At 48.2% G+C, this 23,289-nt stretch overlaps 1 protein-coding gene across 1 annotated transcript in view; it reads right to left on the bottom strand.

The window, feature by feature from the left end:
• KPNA3 (karyopherin subunit alpha 3) overlaps positions 1–6,372 on the bottom strand; it is a 36,866-nt gene extending 30,494 nt beyond the window's left edge. The window contains exon 1 of the mRNA XM_066583784.1: positions 6,215–6,372. Coding sequence (XP_066439881.1) covers positions 6,215–6,283 — 69 coding nt within the window. The 5' untranslated portion in view covers positions 6,284–6,372. The remainder of the gene's footprint in view (positions 1–6,214) is intronic.
• Between the last annotated feature and the right edge of the window lie 16,917 nt (positions 6,373–23,289).

The raw sequence follows: 23,289 nt of genomic DNA, 5'->3' as shown, positions 1-23,289 counted from the left end.
TCCAGTGTTTCCAGGAGTAAATTCAGATAGACACAAGTGCATGTATATTTCTGCATCAGGCAATGCAAATTTGCTCATGCACCAGTTTCCCCCCCCCCCCCCCCACCCCCTTTACCATTTTGCATGTGCCAAAAACCCCCAGCCAGTCCCGTACATAGAAATGGCTAATTGGCCTAATTAGGTTCATACGTTCCATTTCCTTGTGTAAATGCACAGGACAATAGAACATGAGTGTTTTGGTGCAATTGAATTGTGCACCCACAATACGCGTCTGAACGAACCCTTTAAAATCAACAGGTTCTACTCACTGCGTATTGTGTTTGCAAAAACAGTTGTGTGAATCCTGCTTAAATGAAGCAATGATTACACATGTTCGCTGCGGCTCCACTTAATTCAAGGGCACCATCACTGGAGACGAGTTCAAGCGCTTGGCCATCTCCAGGAGTCCAGCTGAAATGCACAGGGACCACTTCTCCGTTCCGGAATGCACCAAACCCTCAGAATCAGGTGATGTCCCATTGGTATCTGTATGTGTCCTGTGGACAGGGGATAACCCCTTTAAAAAGGAGAGTGCCTCGTCCTAAGATAAAGATAAAGCAGCGGTGAGCGATCTACTTGAAGGATCATGTCTCGGAAGAGAATATTAATAGCATGGACCACCTGATGAGGAGCTACATTACATTGAGGGGACCTTAGACTGAAGTCTGGGTGTTATTGTGTGGATGCTCAACTCATGATCTAACACATTCTACATATCCATAGGACAGACCTGCTGAAACAACAAGCCCATTACACCAGGAAAGCCAGTTATTACGCTCTTTTATATGTCCGTGCCCGTCTCGCAGCACTGAAACCAACAGCTTGTTATGTTCTCCGTGCGAGAGGGCTTCCTCCAGTTTAAGCGAATACTCGGCCATTCTTGATGAACGTATAGACTATAACTCAGCGTAACATGGTGCTCACTGCAGTGACCACAGGCCGTGATCAAGGCATTCTGGTGAAAGAACCCAATTAGAATGCGATCATCAAGCTGGGAACATGCAACAACTGAGCAGCACTCCTCCAGGCCTGCAGAACAGTGTAAAAGGAAATCTTTCCTGTCTGTACAATACTACACCACAACACATAAGCCATAGGTGGAAACCGTATAGGATGTACAGGCTGTAAGACGGAGCTCTACAGGGCACATCAGAAGGTCTACAGGGCACATCAGAAGGTCTACAGGGCACATCAGAAGGTCTTTTTCTTCCATGGCAGTAACTTAGAACGACTGGAGCGATATCCGCAAACGGGAGCCCAGAGCGGAATCCGGCTCTGACTGCAGCCGACATACCTGCTTTCTCCTGTATTACGGATGACCACGGAGGCTCGTCGGTCATGCGCAGTAAAGAATTTTTTCACGCGAACGAACTACTGCATCCACACGGAAAGCCAGCGGCATCAGTGATCACCAGCAAGCATATTTTGGCACTGTCACGCGCTGTGTTCACGAGGCCTTAGGCTGTTCTCTGCAGCAGAGAGTTAACAGTAGCACAAGCTATACCTAGTGGTGCAGATTTTGCTGTGGATTTGACAGCTTGTTTTCTCTTTTGCAATGCAAACAATTGACATGCTGCAGATTTAAGGTTTGCAGCGTATATAAAGTCCGCTACAGAACACAGAATTTTTCCCACACATGGATAAGATTTGTTAAATCGCTTGTACTGTAACTGCTGCAAATTTTTCATGCGGAATATACACAGCATTTACAACCAGTGTGAACACATCCTTAAGGTTACTTTACACGGGCACATAAGCACCCAGCAGTCAGCCCAAAACTTCACTCCTGCACTGTCACACAGAAGCAATAGTCATTCGGAACTCTCCAGCCATGCTCCTCCATTCACTGTGAACAGGCAGTGTATGTGTGTTAATTTATTACACATTTAAAGGGATCCTGTGCCCGGTATTATTGTATCTTGTCACCACCAGGAAGTTAGGGGTTTGACAGGGCTTGGATGCAGGAACGCTCTAGTCACACTCCTAGCTCTTGATAGGGTGACATCCATAAGGTCCTATAGCTGCAGCCTCTGTACTGCTTTTTGGCTGCCCCGGAGGGTTAGGGTTCTGCCTTATTTCTCAGGCTAAGTCTACATTATTAGGTGTAAGAGCAAAAGCCTTTACAGCTATAAATGTAAGCCTAGTAGGAAAACTAACCCCTAACCCTAACCGCCCACGGCACAGCCAAAAAGCATTACAGGGGCTGCAGCTGTCCCTGGGCTCCCTCACTGCTCTGCGCCGCCATAGATTTGCACCTGCCTCAGCAGGGTCCTCCGGCGCCTCTGTGTGTTCCACCACTCCCTGCCACTGTCTTCATGCCGTGGCAGTGCACGGTGTCCTCCGGCAGCTCTACCTCTAACTGAATGTGCCAGCGATGCTGCTCCCTGCCTCGGCGCAGTCTACTGTCTGAATGTAGTAATGCCCCCCAGCCAATCAGAAGATTGGGGAGCTGCTGCCTTGTTACCACCCCTAACTTTCGGTGGTGACAAGGTACAATAATATCCCTGTGCCCTGCCTGAAGCACCAAAAACTAACAGTGCCGTTAAGCGAGATAATCTTTTAGTTGTTTAATGCTCGCCTACTCCAACCACTGAAGTCTGTGCAACACATGAAAATCTGACTTCTCAGATTGCCGTGAGCACGCCCTCTACTCGTATGGCAGAGCACACAGGACTCAGAAGAGTGTCAGATTTTCATAAGCGGACGAATATACAAGACATCACCCAGCTCCATGTTACCTTGCCTAACAGCGCAATAAGTTAGTTTATGGTGCTTTAGGCAGGCGACAGGTTCCCTTTAATTTGAGGAATCTAATAAATTTTAAAATAAAAAGAAAACATTTGTGGAGAGAGAATTGATAGTTAGAGGACCCAACATGAAGGGGGGGGGGGGGGGGGAATGTGAGATGTGGCCTCTGTTGCTACAGATGGAGATATTCTTGATACATGCAGCACCATGTATAGTCAGATGCTAAGGTTTATTAGACCTCATGTGACCTGAAACTTTAGCTTTCAGGGTTGCATGTCAATTTGGCAATAAAAATGAGGCTGTGATCCTGCACAGGTACATCCACAACCATAGCCACTTGCCCACTGCTCAACGCTATATGCTGCAGCGGTAGTTCTTGACCATGCAGCAGCGTGGTTATATGGCGGCTGAATTAAAGCTCTGCAGCATATAACTGCACGGCTGAGCCCTGAGAGGAGCCTTCGTCTTAATGAAGTGGTTTTGGATGAGGGGGGAGAAGATGCTGGAAGACATCCTGAGGAACAAACCATCCAACACGCCCGATCCTCCTCCCTACCGGCAGCAGACATTAGGGGACCAGTAGGCTGGCGGCAAACATCCATCCAAGGGTGCTTTTACAACAAACGATTATCGGTCGGACGAGCGAACAATCCAGTTCACTCACGTAGCCCGTTTTACAGACCGATACATCCTTGGCTCGTTCAAGCGAGAAATCGGTCAGTCATTTGCTGTATTAGTGAGTGAACAAGCGCTGCTTAAACCAAACGACGATTTTTACGCCATAAAAACACTAAAAGGAACAATTATTGTTCGGTCGTTGGCCGTCTTTAGACTGAATTATAGTTCACTTTCGCTTGCTTGAATGATTTTCTGAATGATAATCATTCCGTCTACAAGGGCCTTTAAATGTATATCCAGCTTTAAAAAGCGAGTCATTCCCTGAAAGGCCTATGGGGCGGCCGTTGGTGTTTTCCCAGAGGGTTGGCACGGGGCGCCTCCTCTAGTTGTACACATTACATGAAGGAAGTTATCCATGGCGGCTGAATTACATATAAAATGACTTACGTGAATGGGGGCCACCAAACTCCCCTTAACAGCACATGTAGCCCATCCCCCTCCCCCTGTGCTTTAGCATTCAGCCAACAGCTAAGATGTATGGCCACCTATGCATTCGAAAAATGACGTTTGCATATCTCCAGGAATACGTACATATGCACACGGTTAGCCATCTACTCACGGGCAGTAATCAAAAAGAAGACTCCCACAGTATATTGTTTCCACCCAGCGGCTGAACACCTCCACATCCCACAGTCAACTGCTCCAGCGGCTTCCATGTACTGATACAATGTAACGAGTGATCCTGCTGCTCCTGCATATAAAGGGCTTGTACTACACTAACATTATCCCCTTTCCACAGGGCAGTGATAACTTTATGATCAGTGTGGGACCGATTGCTAGGACCTCTATAGATCCCAACAGTCCCTGCACCAAGGAGTAGAGGACGCCGATGTGCCGCTGCTCCATTCATCTCCAACACAGTGCCGGACATTGATGAGCACTCCTTAGGGGAGAAACTTACCTTTTGGTACAACCCCTTTGAAGCAACCCTCCAATCCCGGAGAAACAAGGATGGCGGCCCCGCTTCTCCATTCCCTGATGCATACTGCGCATTAGTAGGAGACACGACACCCGCTCTGATTACCCCGTGCGGCCCATGTGATCAGCATGTAGCGTCTTACATTGTATTAGGACGCATCAGTAGTCTAGCAGGTAGTCTATCAGTCTATCTAACAGTGGTCCAGCGGTTGTATCATATGGGCCAACGTCCTCAAACCTTTGAAATCTCAGTCTTAATGAGTCCCGACCGGTGGGCCAGGCTCGGCTGTCCACGGTACTCACCAGTCCTCGTGGATGACGTCTCCTCCGTCACCAACAGACCTGACCATATCCGAGCCTCACCACGGACCAGCGAGCGTGCAGAGGAGTGGGTCACTTCTGCCCATGATAGCGCACGCACCTATCTGCGGTGTGTGTGGGGGATGGGGGGGGGGGGGGTAAATTTGGATGAAACTGGAGAATCATCTACGTCACTCAGACAGAACGACCTAGCCAGAGATTGGAGTGGACTGCAGAGCCATCCGACCCACGGGCTGTTCAGGGTTAGAGGGGGTTTCCAGGACTGAGGACTCTTTTACAAGGAAACGATCATTCAAAAATTGTTTAAATGAGTGATAACTGTACGGTAATCACGGCCAACGATGATAATTGGTTCGCTTACTGTTCATTTCATGATACCAGCGTCGGCTCGTTCCCCGATCATTCACCTATATAGTGAATGATGTATCGGCTGTATACGCGGGCACATGTGAGTGACCTCTGACCGTTTGCTTGTGCGAACGATATATTGCACCTTAAGGGCCTTTTACACGTCTGTTTACTGCGCAGTCATTAGAGCGAGCGGTTTGTACGATGATTGTCCGTTGTAAACGCGGGCTGCGACCGATCAGCGGCGAAACGTTAGATTATCACGGATCGGATCTAGAAGTCATTGTCTGCCGCAGCGTTTGGTCTAAACAGACGGAACGACCAGCGGCGGTCGGGAAAAGCATCCAATTTACGAAACTACCCAATTAACGTGTAGATAACACTCAGCGAACGGCAAACAACCGCTTCATCACCGCTGGTCACATGTCCGCTCCATCCTGCCACAGAGCAGCCATAACTATGGATGACCAATCCTGGGAACGGACCACCAATGTCTGATCGCTGGGGGTCATCCTGAGCAGACCGACGAGGCCACAGCGTCTGGGGGGCGCCGCAGTGTGCTCATGATGATTGGCAGCACGGCCGGCACTCTGTCCTGTCCAACCGACTGGTACTGAGCTGCCAGATACCGTACGGCGCAACGCCGGTACGGACTGCAGTGACAATGGCGCTCACCGCAGCAGCGGACCCCACAAGGACATCAGGCTAATGACCCAATCCAGGATTTTTCTATTCACTGACAGCAAACAAGAAGTGGAGCCCATTAGTCTAATCAGTTCCCTGCCTGCAGCCACCGACAGGCGGCGCCCTCCCCGGGTGACAGGTGAGGAGTTGGGGCCGCAGTGCTGCCATCTAAGGGCAGATGGATTCCCGGGCACTTCCGGAGCTCGCCGTCCATCCTGTGAGCGGGCCTGCAATGCAGAGCACATCCCCCGCACACCGGCCGGGCTGTCAGCATGCCGGCACCCTCCCCCTGCGGCATCACTAATCCGCCGGGCACCTCCTGTAATCCGGGGACTAATCCCCGCGCCTGACCCCGCCGTCACACCCGGCCCCGGATGACTGGGACCCCCGCTCCGAGCGCCCGGAGGCCACCATGTTGGAGCCTGGCAGCGCTAACACAGCGGCCCCCGGTATAAGGCGGCCCGCCCGGCGCACTGACCTCCACATCTCTGCCCTTGTTCTTGAAGCTTTTGATCCGGTGGTTCTCCAGGCCGGCGCTCTCCGCCATGGCGGCTCTCTCTGCTTCTTCCCGTTACCGGCTGCGACACCACAACGACCGCGCCAGCCGCACTCCCCCGCCCTGCGCGCACTCGCTTCGAGGAGGGAATAGGAGGTGGGGCGCGAGCGTCACTCTGGGCGGGGCCTACTGAAGAGGCGGGAACAGAGTCAGTGTGAGGGGAAGCCGGCGGAGCGTCACAGATACCGGCTGCTCTACTGACACAGGGCTTTATGTGTTAGGTCGGTCCGCGCACAGCACGACACAAGTGAGCCGCCCTCAGCTGCTTCATGTTCTGGGCTGCTGCGGCGGGTTATGTGCTGAGTAATGCTTACTGTAAACGTTTAATAAAGTTTAGGAAAAAAAAATACACTTGCCGGTGGCGTTCCTTTGTGACGTTCCATGTCACATGGTACAAAAGAACGCTCCAGAGCCTGGCTTTAGTGGGCGTGGTTACGGGACACGCCTCTTCTTTAAAAATGTAGTCTGATGCCCCGCCCATTTGGGTAACCCCAGCGTTTTCTAGCAGAGGCGGTTATGGCTGACTGTAGGATCGCTGAAGCCCATTAGGTTTCACAGGAAGCTCCAGTGTGTGTGCTACTAAGGGGGCATATAAGTAGTGAAGCTGTTCTGTAGGAGTGCTCTGCTGTGTCTAGTGCTACTTGGATCCATTACACAAGGGATCTGGCCAATGTGAATAGTTAAACAGTGTTCATGTCTGTATCAGCGGCCCTGATGTCTATCCAGCGAAGATGGATAGTACGTAGATGATGGCACGGTGGTGACAAAGGCATTTTTCCCTAGAAAACAACTTCGATTTAATTCCGCTCCATAAGACGGCATTTCTACTTGAACCTTGCAGTATAATAGAAAATTACGTTTTACTTATGGCTACATAACATTTACAATTCCCTTCGTATGTAGTAGCAGCAAACTGTGATCTCAGCAAGAGAAACCAAGGGTATTAGTGTAATATGTCTCCACTGGAAGTGTGGGTGTGACCGGGCTGAGCTAGCGGTCACGCCCCACAGCTCCTGATTGGCTGCGGGATGTATACGCCTTCACCGAGCTGGTGAGAGAGATAGCTCGGTGGAGGCAATGGCAAAGCAGGAATACGTGCGCATAAATTAGCTTTATTTGCTGACGACCTTCTAATGTACTTAACAAATCCTGTGTGTACACCCGTCTGGTCCAGGACTTTTGCCTAATTTCAAATTTTTAATAGATTCTAGGATCTGTAGTTCTGTAAAATCGTGTTCTAATTCGGTAGCTATCTCGTGTCGTATGGGATCTCACTCCTTCAAGTAAGGCCCCCTGCACACGGGCGGAAATTCTGCGGCGGGATTTCCCGCAGAATTTCCGCCCCTGGACGCCTGCATAGGATTGCATTGCAAAACGTAATCCTATGCAGACGGTCGCGATTTGTCAGCCGGCACATCAAAGAGCCGGAGCCGCGGGAAAGGTGAGCGCCGCACTGGTTTCTGCAGAGGCTCGGGTCGGGTCCCGCTGCGAGAATCCTTGCAGTGGCATCTGACCCGGTCGTCCGCAGGCAGCCTATGATGTAATATTTTCAGGTACTTGTGGCTGTTGTTGACCTCTGTTCCCTTCAATGTCATATAGGTTCTGGTAGTATGTTTGGGATGTTTCTAAAATATCTGCAGTTGAATGGAGCAGCCCTTTATTTTGGGAATTAATGGAGAAGATGTACAGCGGGGAGGCCCAGGGTGTATTGCTTTGGTCAGCCAGTGGCCGCATTTGTTACCGTATTCGTAGAACCCGCTCCGGACTCTGCCTCTATAACATAGAGAAGCTTGACTAAGGCCTCCCTCACACAGGGCGTTTGCAGAAATGCAGCGTTTTTCAACGCTGCGTTTACTGCAGATTCTGCCCGGTTTCAGCAGCGCTGGTATTCTTTATGCCAGCGTTTTGGCTGCATTTTTAGAGCTTGCCAGCGCTGATTGGCTGAGACAGTCAATGAGGGCCTGTGAAAGGGCATCGAGCCAGCGCCGAGAACCAATCACAGCAATCTATTGCTGGAGGCGGGGTTCTCAAACCTGGCCTACGGCAATAGACTAGTCAGTGCAGTAGAAGCCCGGATCAGTGGCAGAGACCAGCGGCCACGACCCGGACGGCAGCGGCTAGGTGAGTATTGCTTTTTTTTTCCTGTTTAGTGTAGCTCGGACTGATTTTTGGGGTAGGGCTTATATTGCAAGCCCTTCCCCCGAAAATTGGTGTGCGGTTAATGCTGCCAAAAACGCAACACTAAGTGTCGAAACCGCTGTCCGTTCATTTCAATGGGCAACACAGGGCTGAGAACGCCCCAAAAAAGAACACACAACCCTGTCAAAGCGCAGCGTTGAAGACGTGTGTGAGCAGCCCATTTGAAATGAATGGGTGCGTTATACAGCGTTTAGCGCAGCGCTGAAAATGCAGCGCCTAATGCTGTACAAAAACGCCTGTGTGAAGGAGGCCTTAGTATAGTGAGGATTTCCTGGCGAAGAGCGGATATCTCCATACGCAACTGGTCAGATGGGGAGGACTTAATAAAGATTTCTAAGGAATTTAGGTTTATGAGGAGGGTCTCTTTTTTCAGTCTGGAGCCGTGTGGTATGGGTATTCCCACTTCCCACTGAATGGGGGCCTATGTGGTATCCGACAAATGGTCGTCGGTGATGTTTTTGATTGCTGTCTGCTCATCTTTTAAATAAAGTGTATCATTTAGTAGGTTATCGTTGAGCCTCCAGGAGTGGTACCCTCTCACACCTATCACATTATTTAGGGTGCCGCAGACTAATATGATACGTTTTAATGGCTCACAAAAATACATGATGTTATAGCGAGCTTTCAAACCTACGCAGGGTTCTTCCTCAGGCTTAATGGATTAGCTCTAAAGACGTATATAAATATATATACACATACATATAAAATAGGCACAGACATGGTGCAAATACTTTACACTTACTGTGTTTCCCCGATAATAAGCCCTACCCCAGTTTTCAGGGGAGGCTTGAAATATAAGAACCCCCCCCCACACACACAAAAAAAGCCCTAGCTAACCTGCATTAAAAAAAATCAATACTCCCCTGGTCCGTGGCGTACCTATGCCTCACGATGGTCTCCGGGCAGCACTGCGGCAAGATGCAATGTCCTCTGCTCTGACATCTCAGCTTCTTTCTGGTGACGGGGCTTTCAATACCCTGCCTCCAGCAAAGCGAACCTTGTGATTGGATCAAGCACCAGCCAATCACAGCCAATCAGTGATGTCATTCACTGAATGGCTGTGAATGATTGAGCGCTGGCTGTGATTGGTTGGCGCTCGATCCAATCACAGCGCTTGCTTTGCTGGAGGCGGGGTATTCAAAGCCTGATCACCAGAAAGAAGCTAAGATGTCAGAGCGGAGGACACTGCAGCTTGCCACAGCGCCGCCAGAGACCACCGCGAGGCATCGAGACGCCGCGGAGCAGGTGACTATAAGCCCCCCCTTCCCTGAAAATAAGACACTGCCTCTTTTGGGGCAAAAAATCTATATAAGACAGTGTCGTATTTTCAGGGAAGCCAGAACAGGATAAGCAGAGGAGAAAATACCAATGTAGGGTTGTTGTTGCTAGCTAGATCCTCTTTTTCCTGTGACGTTACGTACATTCTCTGCAGTCTCTTTCCTGCAGGTCACTAGTGACGTAACATTCGCTGCCTAGCAGGGAATGCTGAATCCTATGTTGGGCTATTGCCAGAACACTAGCGGCGAGACAGCGTGCATGCGTAGTCTCAGCAATAGCCAAGCATACGGTTCGGAAATTCCCTGCTAGGCAGTGAATGCTACGTCACTAGTGATATAGCGTATATTGACCTGCAGGAAGGAGACTGCTGAGAATGTACGTTTCGTAAAAGGAAGAAGAGGATCCGGACGGCTGGAGGTGACATGACCCAGGGGATTGGAGGAGCCAGGAGAAGATCGTTTAGGAGAAGATACGGTAAGGAGGAATAGGTAAGTATAGGATTTTTTTTTTGAATGACAGAACCCCTTCAAATAGTCCACTGATAATGATGTAAAAATTTTATGGTCTCTAAATTGGTGTTAGGGGGTCACCAGGCCTGTGTGTTCTCTCTGCTATAGATTTCTCATATTCTGTAATGATGCATGAAGCCACTTGAGATGTTTATTCCTGTTTTGAGAGTGTCAAAGATAATGATCTACTTGTACTCCCAAATTCTTCTATGACGTTGACATTTGAAGTTGCCTTTTAATATAGTAACCTTCATATGTTCTATGTTGGTCTGTGGCTAGAAAAATGCTCAGCCACAGGTAATTCTGTTTTTCTTTAATTTTGTGGCGGTGAGACCTCATCCTGGCTTTCAGTTTTTGTCCTGTTTCTCCAACATAAAGACCTCCAGCAGGACATAGTTTATAACCATCTTTGACACACTCAAGAGAGGCATCAACATCTCAAGCGTCTTCATGCTACAGTAGAGAATATGAGAAATCTATAGCAGAGAGAACACACAGGCCTAGTGACCTCCTAACACCAATTTAGAGAGAAAAAAAACCCTTTCAAATCCTTATCAGTGGACTAATTAAGTCTTTCTCTTCTGTTCATCCTGTTCTGGTATTAAGTGTTAATTAATCACACCATGTCTGTGCCATTTTATATTTATGTGTGTTGTGAGGGATTAGCGGTTAGGATCGGTAGCAACCTGGGCATAAGCAGTCAGAGACAGTGACACTTGCGATAAAGTCTTTAGTCCAGGCTTTGCCTGGGTTTATTTCCAAGCAAACAAAAGCAAAATACAGGCCTTAACATCAGGCAAACATAGCGTAAATCCTGCTCGTCTGAGCACTTACTATACATGGAGCGTCCCTGTCTACACACTGGTAACAAATGGCTCCTGCACACCACCAGCCAGGACTCTCAGACCTGCAAAGGTCTCAGCTCTCTTCCTAGGCCCTGTAGGTCCAGGCTTTATATGGCCTGGTACCAGCCCCACCTGGTACGTGGGAGTGACCATCCCACCCTTCACTTTGGTCACTCCAGGAAAAGCCGGCCCGGATTATGTGGCTTGGAGCCACTTACATACTACAACATGTTAGTAACTTAATGCTACTAACACTATACTGCCGGCTTCCTCCACCGAGCCCAGGCTGCTCGGTGGCACGTATCTGCCCAAGCGCTCCCCAAAGCAGCATAGGAGAGCATCCTAGGTGAAATATACCTGCCCTCCAGCACCTTGCCGGTCACCGTCTCACATACCCTACCCCTCTGTTCGAGCCTGTGGGGTCGGACACCTTTCGCCGCCATGCAATGCGTCCTTGATAAGGCATCGGCATTGCCCTGTAGCTTTCCGGCCCTGTGTTCTACCGAAAAACTGAAGTTTTGTAGTGTCAGGAACCACCTAGTGACTCTGGCGTTTCTTTCTTTTGCCTGTGACATCCAGGTTAAGGGAGAGTGGTCTGTGATCAGCCTGAAGTGCAGACCTAGAAGGTAGTATTTTAGGGATTCAAGGGCCCACCTGATGGCTAGGGACTCCCGCTCAACTATACTGTAATTTTTCTCTGGTGGCGTGAGCTTCCTGCTCAGATAAATTACGGGATGTTCTGCTCCCTCTACTTCTTGGGACAGAACTGCTCCCAGTCCCACATCGGACGCGTCTGTTTGGACAATAAATTCTCTTTTGAAATTGGGTGTGACTAACACTGGACGTCTACAGAGGGCCCGTTTTAACTCTTGGAACGCCTTTTCTGCGTCAGGGTTCCACTTGACCATGACTGACTTACTGTTCTTGGTCAAGTCTGTTAGGGGCGCTGCTATGCTAGCAAAGTTTTTCACGAACCGCCTATAGTACCCTACAATGCCTAAAAAGGCTCTCACCTGCTTTTTAGTTGTGGGTTGTGGCCAGTCCTGAACGGCTTCAACTTTATTGACCTGGGGTTTTATAATACCCCTACCTATTATATACCCCATGTATCGTGCTTCTTCAAGACCCAGGGCGCACTTCTTTGGGTTTGCTGTGAGCCCTGCTTTTCTAAGGGAGTTCAGTACTGCCTGTACCTTGGGTAGATGGCTGTCTCAGTCTTCGCTAAAGATGATGATATCATCTAAATATGCTGACGCATATTGACGATGGGGTTTGAGTATGATATCCATCAATCTTTGGAAGGTTGCTGGGGCTCCATGCAAACCGAAGGGTAGGCAGATGTACTGAAACAACCCTTCTGGTGTGGCAAACGCGGTCTTTTCCTTCGCGCTCTCTGTAAGGGGGACCTGCCAGTAGCCTTTAGTAAGGTCGAGAGTGGAAAAGTACCTGGCATGACCCAGTCTCTCAATTAACTCGTCCACTCTCGGCATTGGGTATGCGTCGAATTTTGACACGTCATTTAGCTTCCGGAAGTCGTTACAGAAGCGCAGAGAGCCATCAGGTTTTGGTATCAGCACGATAGGGGTGGACCATTCGCTTTTCGACTCCTCAATTACTCCGAGGTCTAGCATTTTCTTGACCTCCTCTGAGATGGCTCGTCTGCGGGCTTCTGGAACCCTGTACGGTTTCAGCTGAACCTTTACCCCTGGTTCAGTTATAATGTCGTGTTTTATGACACCAGTACGCCCTGGTATATCAGAGAACACATCTGAATTACGTTGTATAAATTCCCTCGACTCTTGTTGTTGGGATTTGGACAGGGACCCTGATACACACACCTCTGGGACCCCACCATGGGGGGTGCTCACTGCAGTCAGGGCTTCTCTGTCCTTCCATGGCTTAATTAGGTTTACATGGTACAACTGTTCTGGTTTCCGCCTACCTGGCTGGTATACCTTATAATTTACCTCTCCGACTTTCTCAATTATTTCATAGGGCCCTTGCCATTTTGCTAGGAATTTACTTTCTAGGGTGGGCACCAACACTAGTACCCGATCCCCAGGGTTGAAGGTTCTCACCTTGGCGGACCGGTTATATACCCGGCTCTCCGGCTGCAGCCACTTTCTCACCAGGTGGAACAGGTCGTACATCTGGGAGCGAGCTGGAAGGTGGTCAGCAAAAGTCCAGGCATGTACGCGTCGGGCCCGCACATGGGTGTCCACGCCCAAGCGTGCCAGGATCTCACCTTTCAACTTATTATAGTCCTTGGCATCCTGCTCACCGAGGTCAAAGTAGGCCTTTTGGGGTTCTCCCGTCAGGAAAGGCGCTACTACCTCAGCCCACTGAGGCGCCGGTAACTTCTCCCTCTCGGCCACTCACTCAAAGACCGCGAGATAGGCCTCGATGTCATCGGTGGGTGTCATCTTTTGTAAGGCCGCCTGTACCGCGGTACGGGTGGTGGGGAGCGAACCAGACGACCTCTGCACACTTTGCGCCAGGAGAGCATTAGTCTCGGCCTGAGCTCTCATGGCCTCCTCATGGATCTTTTGCTGGGTCGCCAACGCTTGTTGCTGCTGCACGTTCATTTGTTGCTGCTGAGCAAACGTTTGTTGTTGCTGCATGTTCATTTGTTGCTGCTAAGCCAACATTTGTTGCTGCTGCACGTTCATTTGCACCAGCTGCTTTATCAGTTCTTCCATCTTGGCAGTGTCTGATTCCTGCGCCATTGCAGCTTTCACCCAGGACATGGTGGTCACAGCACTCTCCCGTCAATCTCTGTTGGGCGGTTGCCCTTAGCAACGGTTCTCCAGCTGCTACAGCGAAATGTCCGTTAATTGGTGTATGTCTCTTTAAGACCGCTGCCCGCATCCTCCACCATATGTGAGGGATTAGCGGTTAGGATCGGTAGCAACCTGGGCATAAGCAGTCAGAGACAGTGACACTTGCGATAAAGTCTTTAGTCCAGGCTTTGCCTGGGTTTATTTCCAAGCAAACAAAAGCAAAATACAGGCCTTAACATCAGGCAAACATAACGTAAATCCTGCTCGTCTGAGCACTTACTATACATGGAGCGTCCCTGTCTACACACTGGTAACAAATGGCTCCGGCACACCACCAGCCAGGACTCTCAGACCTGCAAAGGTCTCAGCTCTCTTCCTAGGCCCTGTAGGTCCAGGCTTTATATGGCCTGGTACCAGCCCCACCTGGTACGTGGGAGTGACCATTCCACCCTTCACTTTGGTCACTCCAGGAAAAGCCGGCCCGGATTATGTGGCTTGGAGCCACTTACATACTACAACGTGTTAGTAGCTTAATGCTACTAACACTATACTGCCAGCTTCCTCCACCGAGCCCAGGCTGCTCGGTGGCACGTATCTGCCCAAGCGCTCCCCAAAGCAGCATAGGAGAGCATCCTAGGCGAAATATACATGCCCTCCAGCACCTTGCCGGTCACCGTCTCACAGTGTATATATATTTATATACGCCTTCGGATTGATTCCTTTCAGCCTGAGGAATAGTAAAGATGGGATAGCACCATAGAGGAAAATGCTTCCAGATGTCAAAGCATGCAAATAAGAAGGACTTACCTGGTGTGGACACCCGGAACCCAAATGGTAGGGACCAGGCCTCCACACCTGCAGTCCTGGCTTAGCAGATAACCAGTCATAGAATCATCGAATGGTAGAGTTGGAAGGGACCTCTATTACTCTGCACTGTGACAGCCCTTCAAATATTTGTAGACAGCTATTAAGTCTCCTCTCAGTCTTCTTTTTTGCAAGCCAAACATTCCCAGATCCTGTAACCGTTCCTTATAGGACATTATTTGCAAACCGCTCACCATCTTGGTAACTCCTCTCTGAACTTGATTCAGTTTGTCTATGTCCATTTTAAAGTGGGGTGCCCAGAGCTGAACACAGTATTCCAGATGAGGTCTAACTAAGTAAGAGTAGAGGGGGATAATGACCTCACGTGATCTAGACTCTATGCTTCTCTTAATACATTGCAGAATTGTGTTTGCCTTTTTGGCTTCTGCATCACATTGTTGACTCATGTTCAGTCTATGATCTATTAGTATACCCAAGTCTTTTTCATATGTGCTGTTGCTTAGCCCAATTCTTCCCATTCTGTATGTGCTTTTTTCATTTTTCTTGCCCAGATGTAGGACTTTGCATTTCTCCTTGTTAAATACCATTCTGTTAGTGACCGTCCACTGTTCAAGCTTTTCTAGATCTTTTTGAATACTCTCTCTCTTCCCTAGTGTTAGCTATCCCTCCTAGCTTTGTGCTGTCGGGCAATTTGATCAGTTTCCCATAAATTCCCGCCTCCAGATCATTTATAAAAGTGTTAAACAACACTGGGCCTAGGACAGAGCCTTGTGGTACCCCACTTGATACATTCTTCCACTTGGATGTGCAGCCATTTATGATCACTCTTTGAGTACGATCACTCAGCCAGTTCTGAATCCACCTAACAGTTGCCTTGTCAATCCCATATTTGGTCATTTTTTCAATAAGTATGGTATGAGATACTTTGTCAAATGCTTTACCAAAGTCGAGATATACTATCCACTGCATTTCCATGATCAACCCAGTCGGTAATTCTGTCTTAGAAGGAAATTAGATTTGTCTGGCATCACTTGTTTGTTACAAACCTTTGCTGGCTCTGGTTAATTACTTGCATACATTACTGGTTAAGTACTTGCATACATGCTGTTTAATAATTTGTTCAAAGATCTTTTCCGGTATAGAAGTCAGGCTTACAGGCTTGTAGTTTCCTAGGTCCTTCTTCTTCCCCTTTTTGAAGATGGGGACAACATTTTCCCTTTTCCAATCTTCTGAGACTTATCCTGTTCTCCAGGAATTTTCAGAGATTATGTATGACGAGGGGTTCAGCAATTACCTCTGCTGCTTCCGTTAGTATCCTAGGATGTAATTCATCTGGACCTCGAGATTGGAATTCATTTAAAGGGGTTGTCTCGCGCCGAAACGTTTTTTGTTTTTTTTTGCATAGGCCCCCCGTTCGGCGCAGGACAAACCCAAGGGATGCGTTAAAATAAAATAAAAAAAATTACTTACCTGAATCCCCGCTCTGCGACTTCTTCCTTCTTCCTACTTCTTCCTTCTCCAAGATGGCCGCCGGGATCTTCACCCACGATGCACCGCGGGTCTTCTCCCATGGTGCACCGTGGGCTCTGTGCGGTCCATTGCCGATTCCAGCCTCCTGATTGGCTGGAATCGGCACACGTGATGGGGCGGAGCTACGCGATAATGCGTAGAAGGGGCGGAGTCAGAACGCCGCTCGTGCCTGGACCGACCAGAAGGAGAAGACCCTTCTGCGCAAGCGCATCTACAAAAGCAAGAAGACCCCGAAATTAGACGGAGCCATGGAGACGGGGACGCCAGCAACGGAGCAGGTAAGTGAATAACTTCTGTATGGCTCATATTTAATGCACGATGTATATTACAAAGTGCATCAATATGGCCATATAGAAGTGCTGAACCCCACTTGCTTTCGCGAGACAACCCCTTTAAGTTAGCTATGTGTTCCCTCACCATCTCTCTGCTTTTAGATGGCCTGCATTCTTTTATTCCCCCCAAAAGCACAGGGAAGATCAGTTGATGTTACATTTACTTTCTGAGAGAAAACAGATACAAAATAGGAATTTAAAAGTTCAGCCTTCTTAACATAATTCTTAACCAATTCACTATTTTCATCTTGTAAGCATCTAATAGCATCTTTGACTTTTCTTTTGCTGACATACCCCCAAAAATACTTTTTTATTGCTTTTGGCCTTTGTTGCAAGCCTCAATTCATTATTAGCTTTTCTGACACTTGCCCTACAGTTTCTGCAGACCGCATTATATTCTTCTTTAGATATTTCCCCCCTCTTTCCATTTGATAAACATCTTTTTCTTCGTTTTTAACATGTGTGCAAGTTCTGTGTTCATCCATCCTGGTCTCTTCAAATGCTTCCCATTCTTCCTTCTTTTGGGGATTGTTAACGATTGTGCTTTAAGAATCTCATTTTGCAATATTTCACAACCTTCTTGGACATTTCTATCCTTAAGAACATCCAGCCATTGGATTCTTCCTACCTTCTTTCTGAGTTCATTAAAACCTGCCTTTCTGAAATCCAACCTTGAGGTCGGAGCCTTCTCAGGTGTTCCTCCTCTTTTTATCCAAAATTTAAGGCTAGCATGATCACTGCCTCCTAAGGTCCCAGCCACCCTTACTTCCTCAACCATTCCCTCTCTGTTGGTAAGAATTAGGTCCAAGATAGCAGATCCCCTCGTTTTCTCTTTTACCTTTTGGAAGATAAAGTTGTCAGCAAGAGTGGATAAGAATTTGTTGGATCCATTACTTTTACCTGAGAGAGATTTCCAACAAATATCTGGATAGTTAAAATCTCCCATGATCACTATGTCGGGCTTTTTTGAAAACTTGGCCATCTGATCTAGAAAGAGTTCATCAATATCTTCTACTTGTCCAGGTGGCGATATTCCGCCGCCCCAGAGCAGGGGAAAGAACTGACAGTTCTCTGTGATGAGCCTGACAGATAGGCTCACCACGGAGAATTGCGGCAAATCACGGCATGCTGCGATTTGCCGCCCGCGAGCGGAGAAACGATATGATTCTTTGCTCGTGTACAGGGGGGCTGTACTTTCCATAGCAACGCTATGGAAAGCGTTCACTGCTACCCCGCGGCCGGATTATCGCCGCGGGGGAACACAGTGCACAATCGCCTGTGGACAGGAGCTTTAAATGCCTACAATGGTGTCCTTGCTGTTGTTCTCTCCTTGTATTCTTACCCAAACTGTTTCTACAGAACTCCCATGCTCTGAAGTTTGAATCTCGGTGGAGATGAATGTTTTCCTAACATACAACGTAACACCTCCTCCCTTTCTTTTAGGTCTGTTCTTTATAAATAAGTTATATCCTTCAAGCCTTGTATTCCAATCATGTATATCATCCCACCAAGTTTCCGTGATGCCTATGACATCATATTTCTCTTCCTGTGTTAGGAGCTCCAATTCTCCTTATTTGTTTCCCATGCTCTGGACATTTGTGTAGAAACATTTTAGTTTGTGATCAGTGTCTCTTGCTCCCCTACTTTCCTTCTGAATGTTTTCTTTTTGTTCTTTCTTTCCACTTCTAATAGCAAAGTTCTCAAATGAATTAATTAGCTGTATAGTTTTACCTGGCCTTTCACTTCTCTTCCCATATTGTTCTAGTTTAAAGCCCTCCTAATAAGTGAAGCAAGGCACCCACCAAATATATGCTTACCTGTTTTTGTAAGGTGCAACCCGTCTCTAGCAAGCAGTCCATCATATAGGTAATTCACTCCATGAAATCCATATCTAATCGCACCATCGACTAAAGGCCCATTTACATTGGGCGAGTGTCAGGCAAATGATGCCCGACACTCGTCCCTGTATCCCCGCGCTCCCGTGCTTCTGCACGGGAGCTAGCGCAGCTGGCTCGCACACGGAGCGGCCAGCAGGGGGGCGGGGCAGTGCAGGAGATTTCTCTTCTCTCGCTTCCTCGTGCCCTCTCCATTCACATAACACAGGCGCCGTTCGCTATTGAATGGCAGCTGTTTAAGCTGCACGATGAGAGATGATCTTCATCGCTCATCTTTTAGCAGCACAAAAGACCGGCAATGAAGATCATCGCTCATCGTGCAGTTTAAACAGCTGCCATTCAATAGCGAAAGGCGCCTGTGTTATGTGAATGGAGAGGGGCGGGGGAGCCAGAGGAGAGAAATCTCCTGCACTGCCCCGCCCCCCTGCTGGCCAATCCGTGTGCGAACCAGCTGTGCTAGCTCCACGGGAGCGCAGGGATATAGGGACGAGTGTCGGGCATCATTTGCCCGACACTCGTCCAGTGTAAATGGGCCTATAGCCAGTTGTTCACCTCTAGAATCCTGTTCCATCTTCTGGGAGGATGGATGAGAAGACCGCCTCTGCTCCTAGTTCCTTCACCTTCTTTCAAAGTCTCTGCAGATAGTTGCAAGGTCTTTTTTTGCAGCGTCATTTGTCCCTACATGTATTAGTAGGAATGGGTGGTGTTCTGTAGGACTAAAGAGTCTTGACAGCCTATCAGACACATCTTTGATTTGTGCACGTGGAGGACAGTATACCTTTCATGAGATGTCAGGTCCTCCTATGCCAACAGAGCTTCCAACCAAGAGAGATGCAGAGGGGTCCAAAAAAATTGCTCAAGGAGTTTTGGAACATAGAAAAGAAAATGTATATTGTAAAAAGCTCCGCGCTCATAGGTGGCAGTGGTACTTTTATAATATAATCAATTGACAAAGGCACAAAAAAAATCAATGTTACCACTTACTTTGAAGGAGGGGGTGTGTTACATAGAAGCCCCACTAGTGGTAGTAACCTAGGTAGGCTTGAAAAAGGTGCATTATTGCACAGAAATGTGTTGTCTGTAATTCCTGTTATCGTTGGTTTGCTTCTAAATAAATTACGTGGACCTGATGCCGAGTTTCTAACGTTTGTGGTTACTACCACTAGGAGGGGGCTTCTGTGTAACACACACACCTCCTTCAAAGTACGTGGTAACATATGTTATTTTTTTGCCTTTGTCAATTGACTATATTCTAAAAGGACCAGTGTCAACTATGAGCGCGGAGCTTTTTACAATATACATTTTCTTTATTAAGCCTGAGGAAGAACCCTTTGTAGGTTCGAAAACTGGCTATACCATCATATCTGGTTAGCCATTAAAAAATATCATCTATACAAGATTACTTGGTTTCTCTTAGTGAGTACAATCACATTTTGCTATACCGTACCAAACTAGTTTCTTTTTACCTAGTAGCAGCATAACTTCCATAGAAACTCGGATCTTTCGAAGATGCACCTTATACTTGGGTCACTGCTGGTAACTCAATCTGTAACGCCCTGTAGGGACCATGTCTTTAGACCAGGACACACAATGTCGTAAATATCCATACTATGGATCTCTTTTCTCTCTTTGCGTGTGGCGTCTTGCTACATCTTTACATATGTAATACATCATACTAATACTTCACACTGTTTCTTATTTTAAAAAATACCCTTCCGCTGCTTGCGGACTCTGGAACCTGGTTTGTATAAACTCTACCACCACAGTCCGTAAATATCGAGGCTCATTTCCGATTAATGTCCCAATGTACTACTAATAGTTCGAATGATTACTGTTTATATCTTCGCTACCTTCACAACTGTCCACTGCGCTATTTGTTCAGTTTAAGAAATGGAAACCAGACGGAACCGAAGCGAACCGAAAGCTTTCAGTTTGTTCAAAAACTATTGAAATTAGTTGTGAAAAAAACGGATCCATTTCCTTTTACTTTAGAGAAACGGAAAGCCATAACGGAGCCTAAACTCAGATGTGAATGGGGCCTTAAGGCTTATTTACATGAACATATTTGCGCAGCATATTACGCATGTGATAATAATAAATAATAATAATAATAATCTTTATTTGTATAGCGCCAACTTATTCCGCAGCGCTTTCAGGCATGGATAAATGCAAAACAATACAACAATTACAATATAAAGTACATTGGGTTAGACACAAATGGGTTGAGGGTGGTACAGGAGGTGCAGGGGGTGGGGAACACAGGCAATAGGAAATATTATGTACAGATCATTTATCAGAAGGCAAACAGGGTGGAGCACCATAGTGAGGGGCAGGGGACTAGGTCAGGAGATTTGGTATGCTTCCCTGAAGAGGTGCGTTTTTAAGGCACGTCTGAAATTTCGTGCATCGGGAATTGTCCGGATGCCTTGGGGTAGAGCGTTCCAGAGGATGGGTGCTGCTCTGGTGAAGTCCTGTAGGCGAGCATGTGAGGTTCGTATTACAGGGGTGTTTACTCTGAGTGTGTTGGCCGATCGGAGTGAGCGTGCTGGGTGGTATACCGACAGTAGGGAGGCGATGTATGGTGGCGCAGCGCCATGCAGAGCTTTGTGAGTGAGGTAGAGGAGTTTAAATTTAGTTCTGCAGTGGATGGGCAGCCAATGCAGCGACTGGCATAATGCAGAGGCGTCTGAATAACGACTGGATAGGAAAATGAGTCTAGCTGCTGCATTTAGTATGGATTGGAGCGGAGCGAGTCTAGTGCGGGGGAGGCCAATGAGTAGCGAGTTGCAGTAGTCAAGCCGGGAGTGGATGAGCGCAACCACGAGCGTCTTTAGCGTGTCCGTGGTTAGGAACGGACGTATTTTAGCAATATTTCTGAGGTGCATGTGGCATGTTTGGGCCAGAGATTGGATATGGGGGGCAAAGGAGAGGTCAGAGTCCAGTGTGACGCCAAGGCATCGGGCATGCCGTCGGGGGGTTATGATGGTGCCAGACACTGGAATGGAGATGTTGAGGGGAGGTCGGTTAGAAGGTGGAAAGACAAGGAGGTCAGTTTTAGAGAGGTTTAGTTTGAGAAAAAGGGAGGACATAGTGTTAGAGACAGCAGACAGACAGTCGGTGATATTTTGGAGGAATGGTCCAGAGATTTCACGAGAGGAGGTGTATAGTTGGGTGTCGTCAGCATAGAGATGGTATTGGAGGCCGAATCTGTGGATGGTTTGTCCAATTGGGGCAGTATAGATAGAGAAAAGAAGGGGACCAAGGACCGAGCCCTGGGGTACCCCGACAGCGAGAGGAAGTGGAGCAGAGATAGAACCAGCAAAGGAAACACTGAAAGAGCGGTCAGAGAGGTAGGAGGAGAACCAGGAGAGAGCAGTATCCTTTAGACCAATAGAGTGGAGCATAGTGAGAAGGAGATTATGGTCGACCGTGTCAAATGCAGCAGACAGGTCAAGGAGGATTAGTAGAGAGTAATATCCTCTCGACTTTGCAGTCATCAGGTCATTTGTTACTTTTGTAAGGGCAGTTTCGGTCGAGTGTAGAGAGCGGAAACCAGACTGGAGGGGGTCGAGGAGTGAGTTGTCAGAGAGAAAGCGAGTAAGCCGGGAGTAGACCAGGCGTTCCAGTAGTTTGGAGATAAAGGGGAGGTTTGAGACGGGTCGGTAGTTAGCAGCATTAGTCGGGTCCAGGGTTGGTTTTTTAAGCAGAGGGGATATAATGGAGTGTTTGAATGAGGAGGGAAAAGTGCCAGAGGTTAGGGAGAGGTTGCAGATTGTGGTAAGGTGAGTAATGAGAGCTGGGGAAAGGGAGCGGAGGAGGTGAGAGGGGAGAGGGTCGCTGGCGCAGGTGGTAGGGCGGGCAGTGGAAAGGAGCCTGGAGACTTCTTCCTCTGTCGTTGGTTCTAACGTAGATAGTGAGTAGGTGCTGGGTGCAGTGCTGATGAAGCTGGGATGAGGGCTAACCACGCAGCTTTCAGAGATTTCTTTTCGAATGTGGTCAATTTTTTCTTTGAAATAGGCAGCTAGCTCTCCAGCAGTCAGGTCTGTCGCAGGGGCCTGTTCCTTGGGGCTGAGGAGGGAGTGAAAGGTCTCAAAGAGTTGTTTGGGGTTGTGGGATAGTGAGGAGACAAGGGAGGTGAAATAAACTTGTTTGGCATGGTGAAGGGCTAGGTTATACATTTTAAGCATGAATTTGAAGTGGAGGAAGTCTGCTGGCAGCTTTGACTTTCTCCACAGCCGCTCGGCGCACCTAGAGCACCGCCGGATGAAGCGTGTTTGGGACGTGAGCCAGGGTTGCCGTGGTCTGCGTTTGACAGCTCGCGTCACGGGCGGTGCCACTTCATCCAAGGCACGGCTGAGGGTGGTGTGGTAGTATTCGGCTGCCAGGTTAGGGCAGGGGAGGCGAGAGATGGGCGATAGGGAGGACTGAATAGCTTCGGCAAACTGTTTAGTGCGGACAGACTGGAGGTTCCTAGAGGTGCGATAGATAGGAGGGTCAGGAGAGATGCTAGGGTGCCTGATGGAGAAAGAGAGAAGGTTGTGATCCGAGAGTGGAAGTGGGGAGTTAGTAAAGTGAGAAGCAGAGCAGAGACGGAGGAAAACTAAATCGAGAGTGTTACCATCTCTATGAGTGGGGGAGTCAGAGATTAGCGATAGGCCAAGGAAGGAGGTAAGTGTTAAGAGCCGGGAGGCAGATGAGGAGCTAGAGTCGTTAGTAGGAATGTTGAAATCACCAAGGATGAGGGTTGGCATTTCACAGGATAGGAAGTGGGGGAGCCAGGCAGCAAAGTGGTCTAGAAACAGGC

This window comes from Eleutherodactylus coqui, chromosome 1, assembly GCF_035609145.1.
Source record: "Eleutherodactylus coqui strain aEleCoq1 chromosome 1, aEleCoq1.hap1, whole genome shotgun sequence".
Taxonomy (NCBI): Eukaryota; Metazoa; Chordata; class Amphibia; order Anura; family Eleutherodactylidae; genus Eleutherodactylus; species Eleutherodactylus coqui.
The sequence above is the reverse complement of the archived record's forward strand: the minus strand, read 5'-3'. Positions and strand labels throughout refer to the sequence as shown.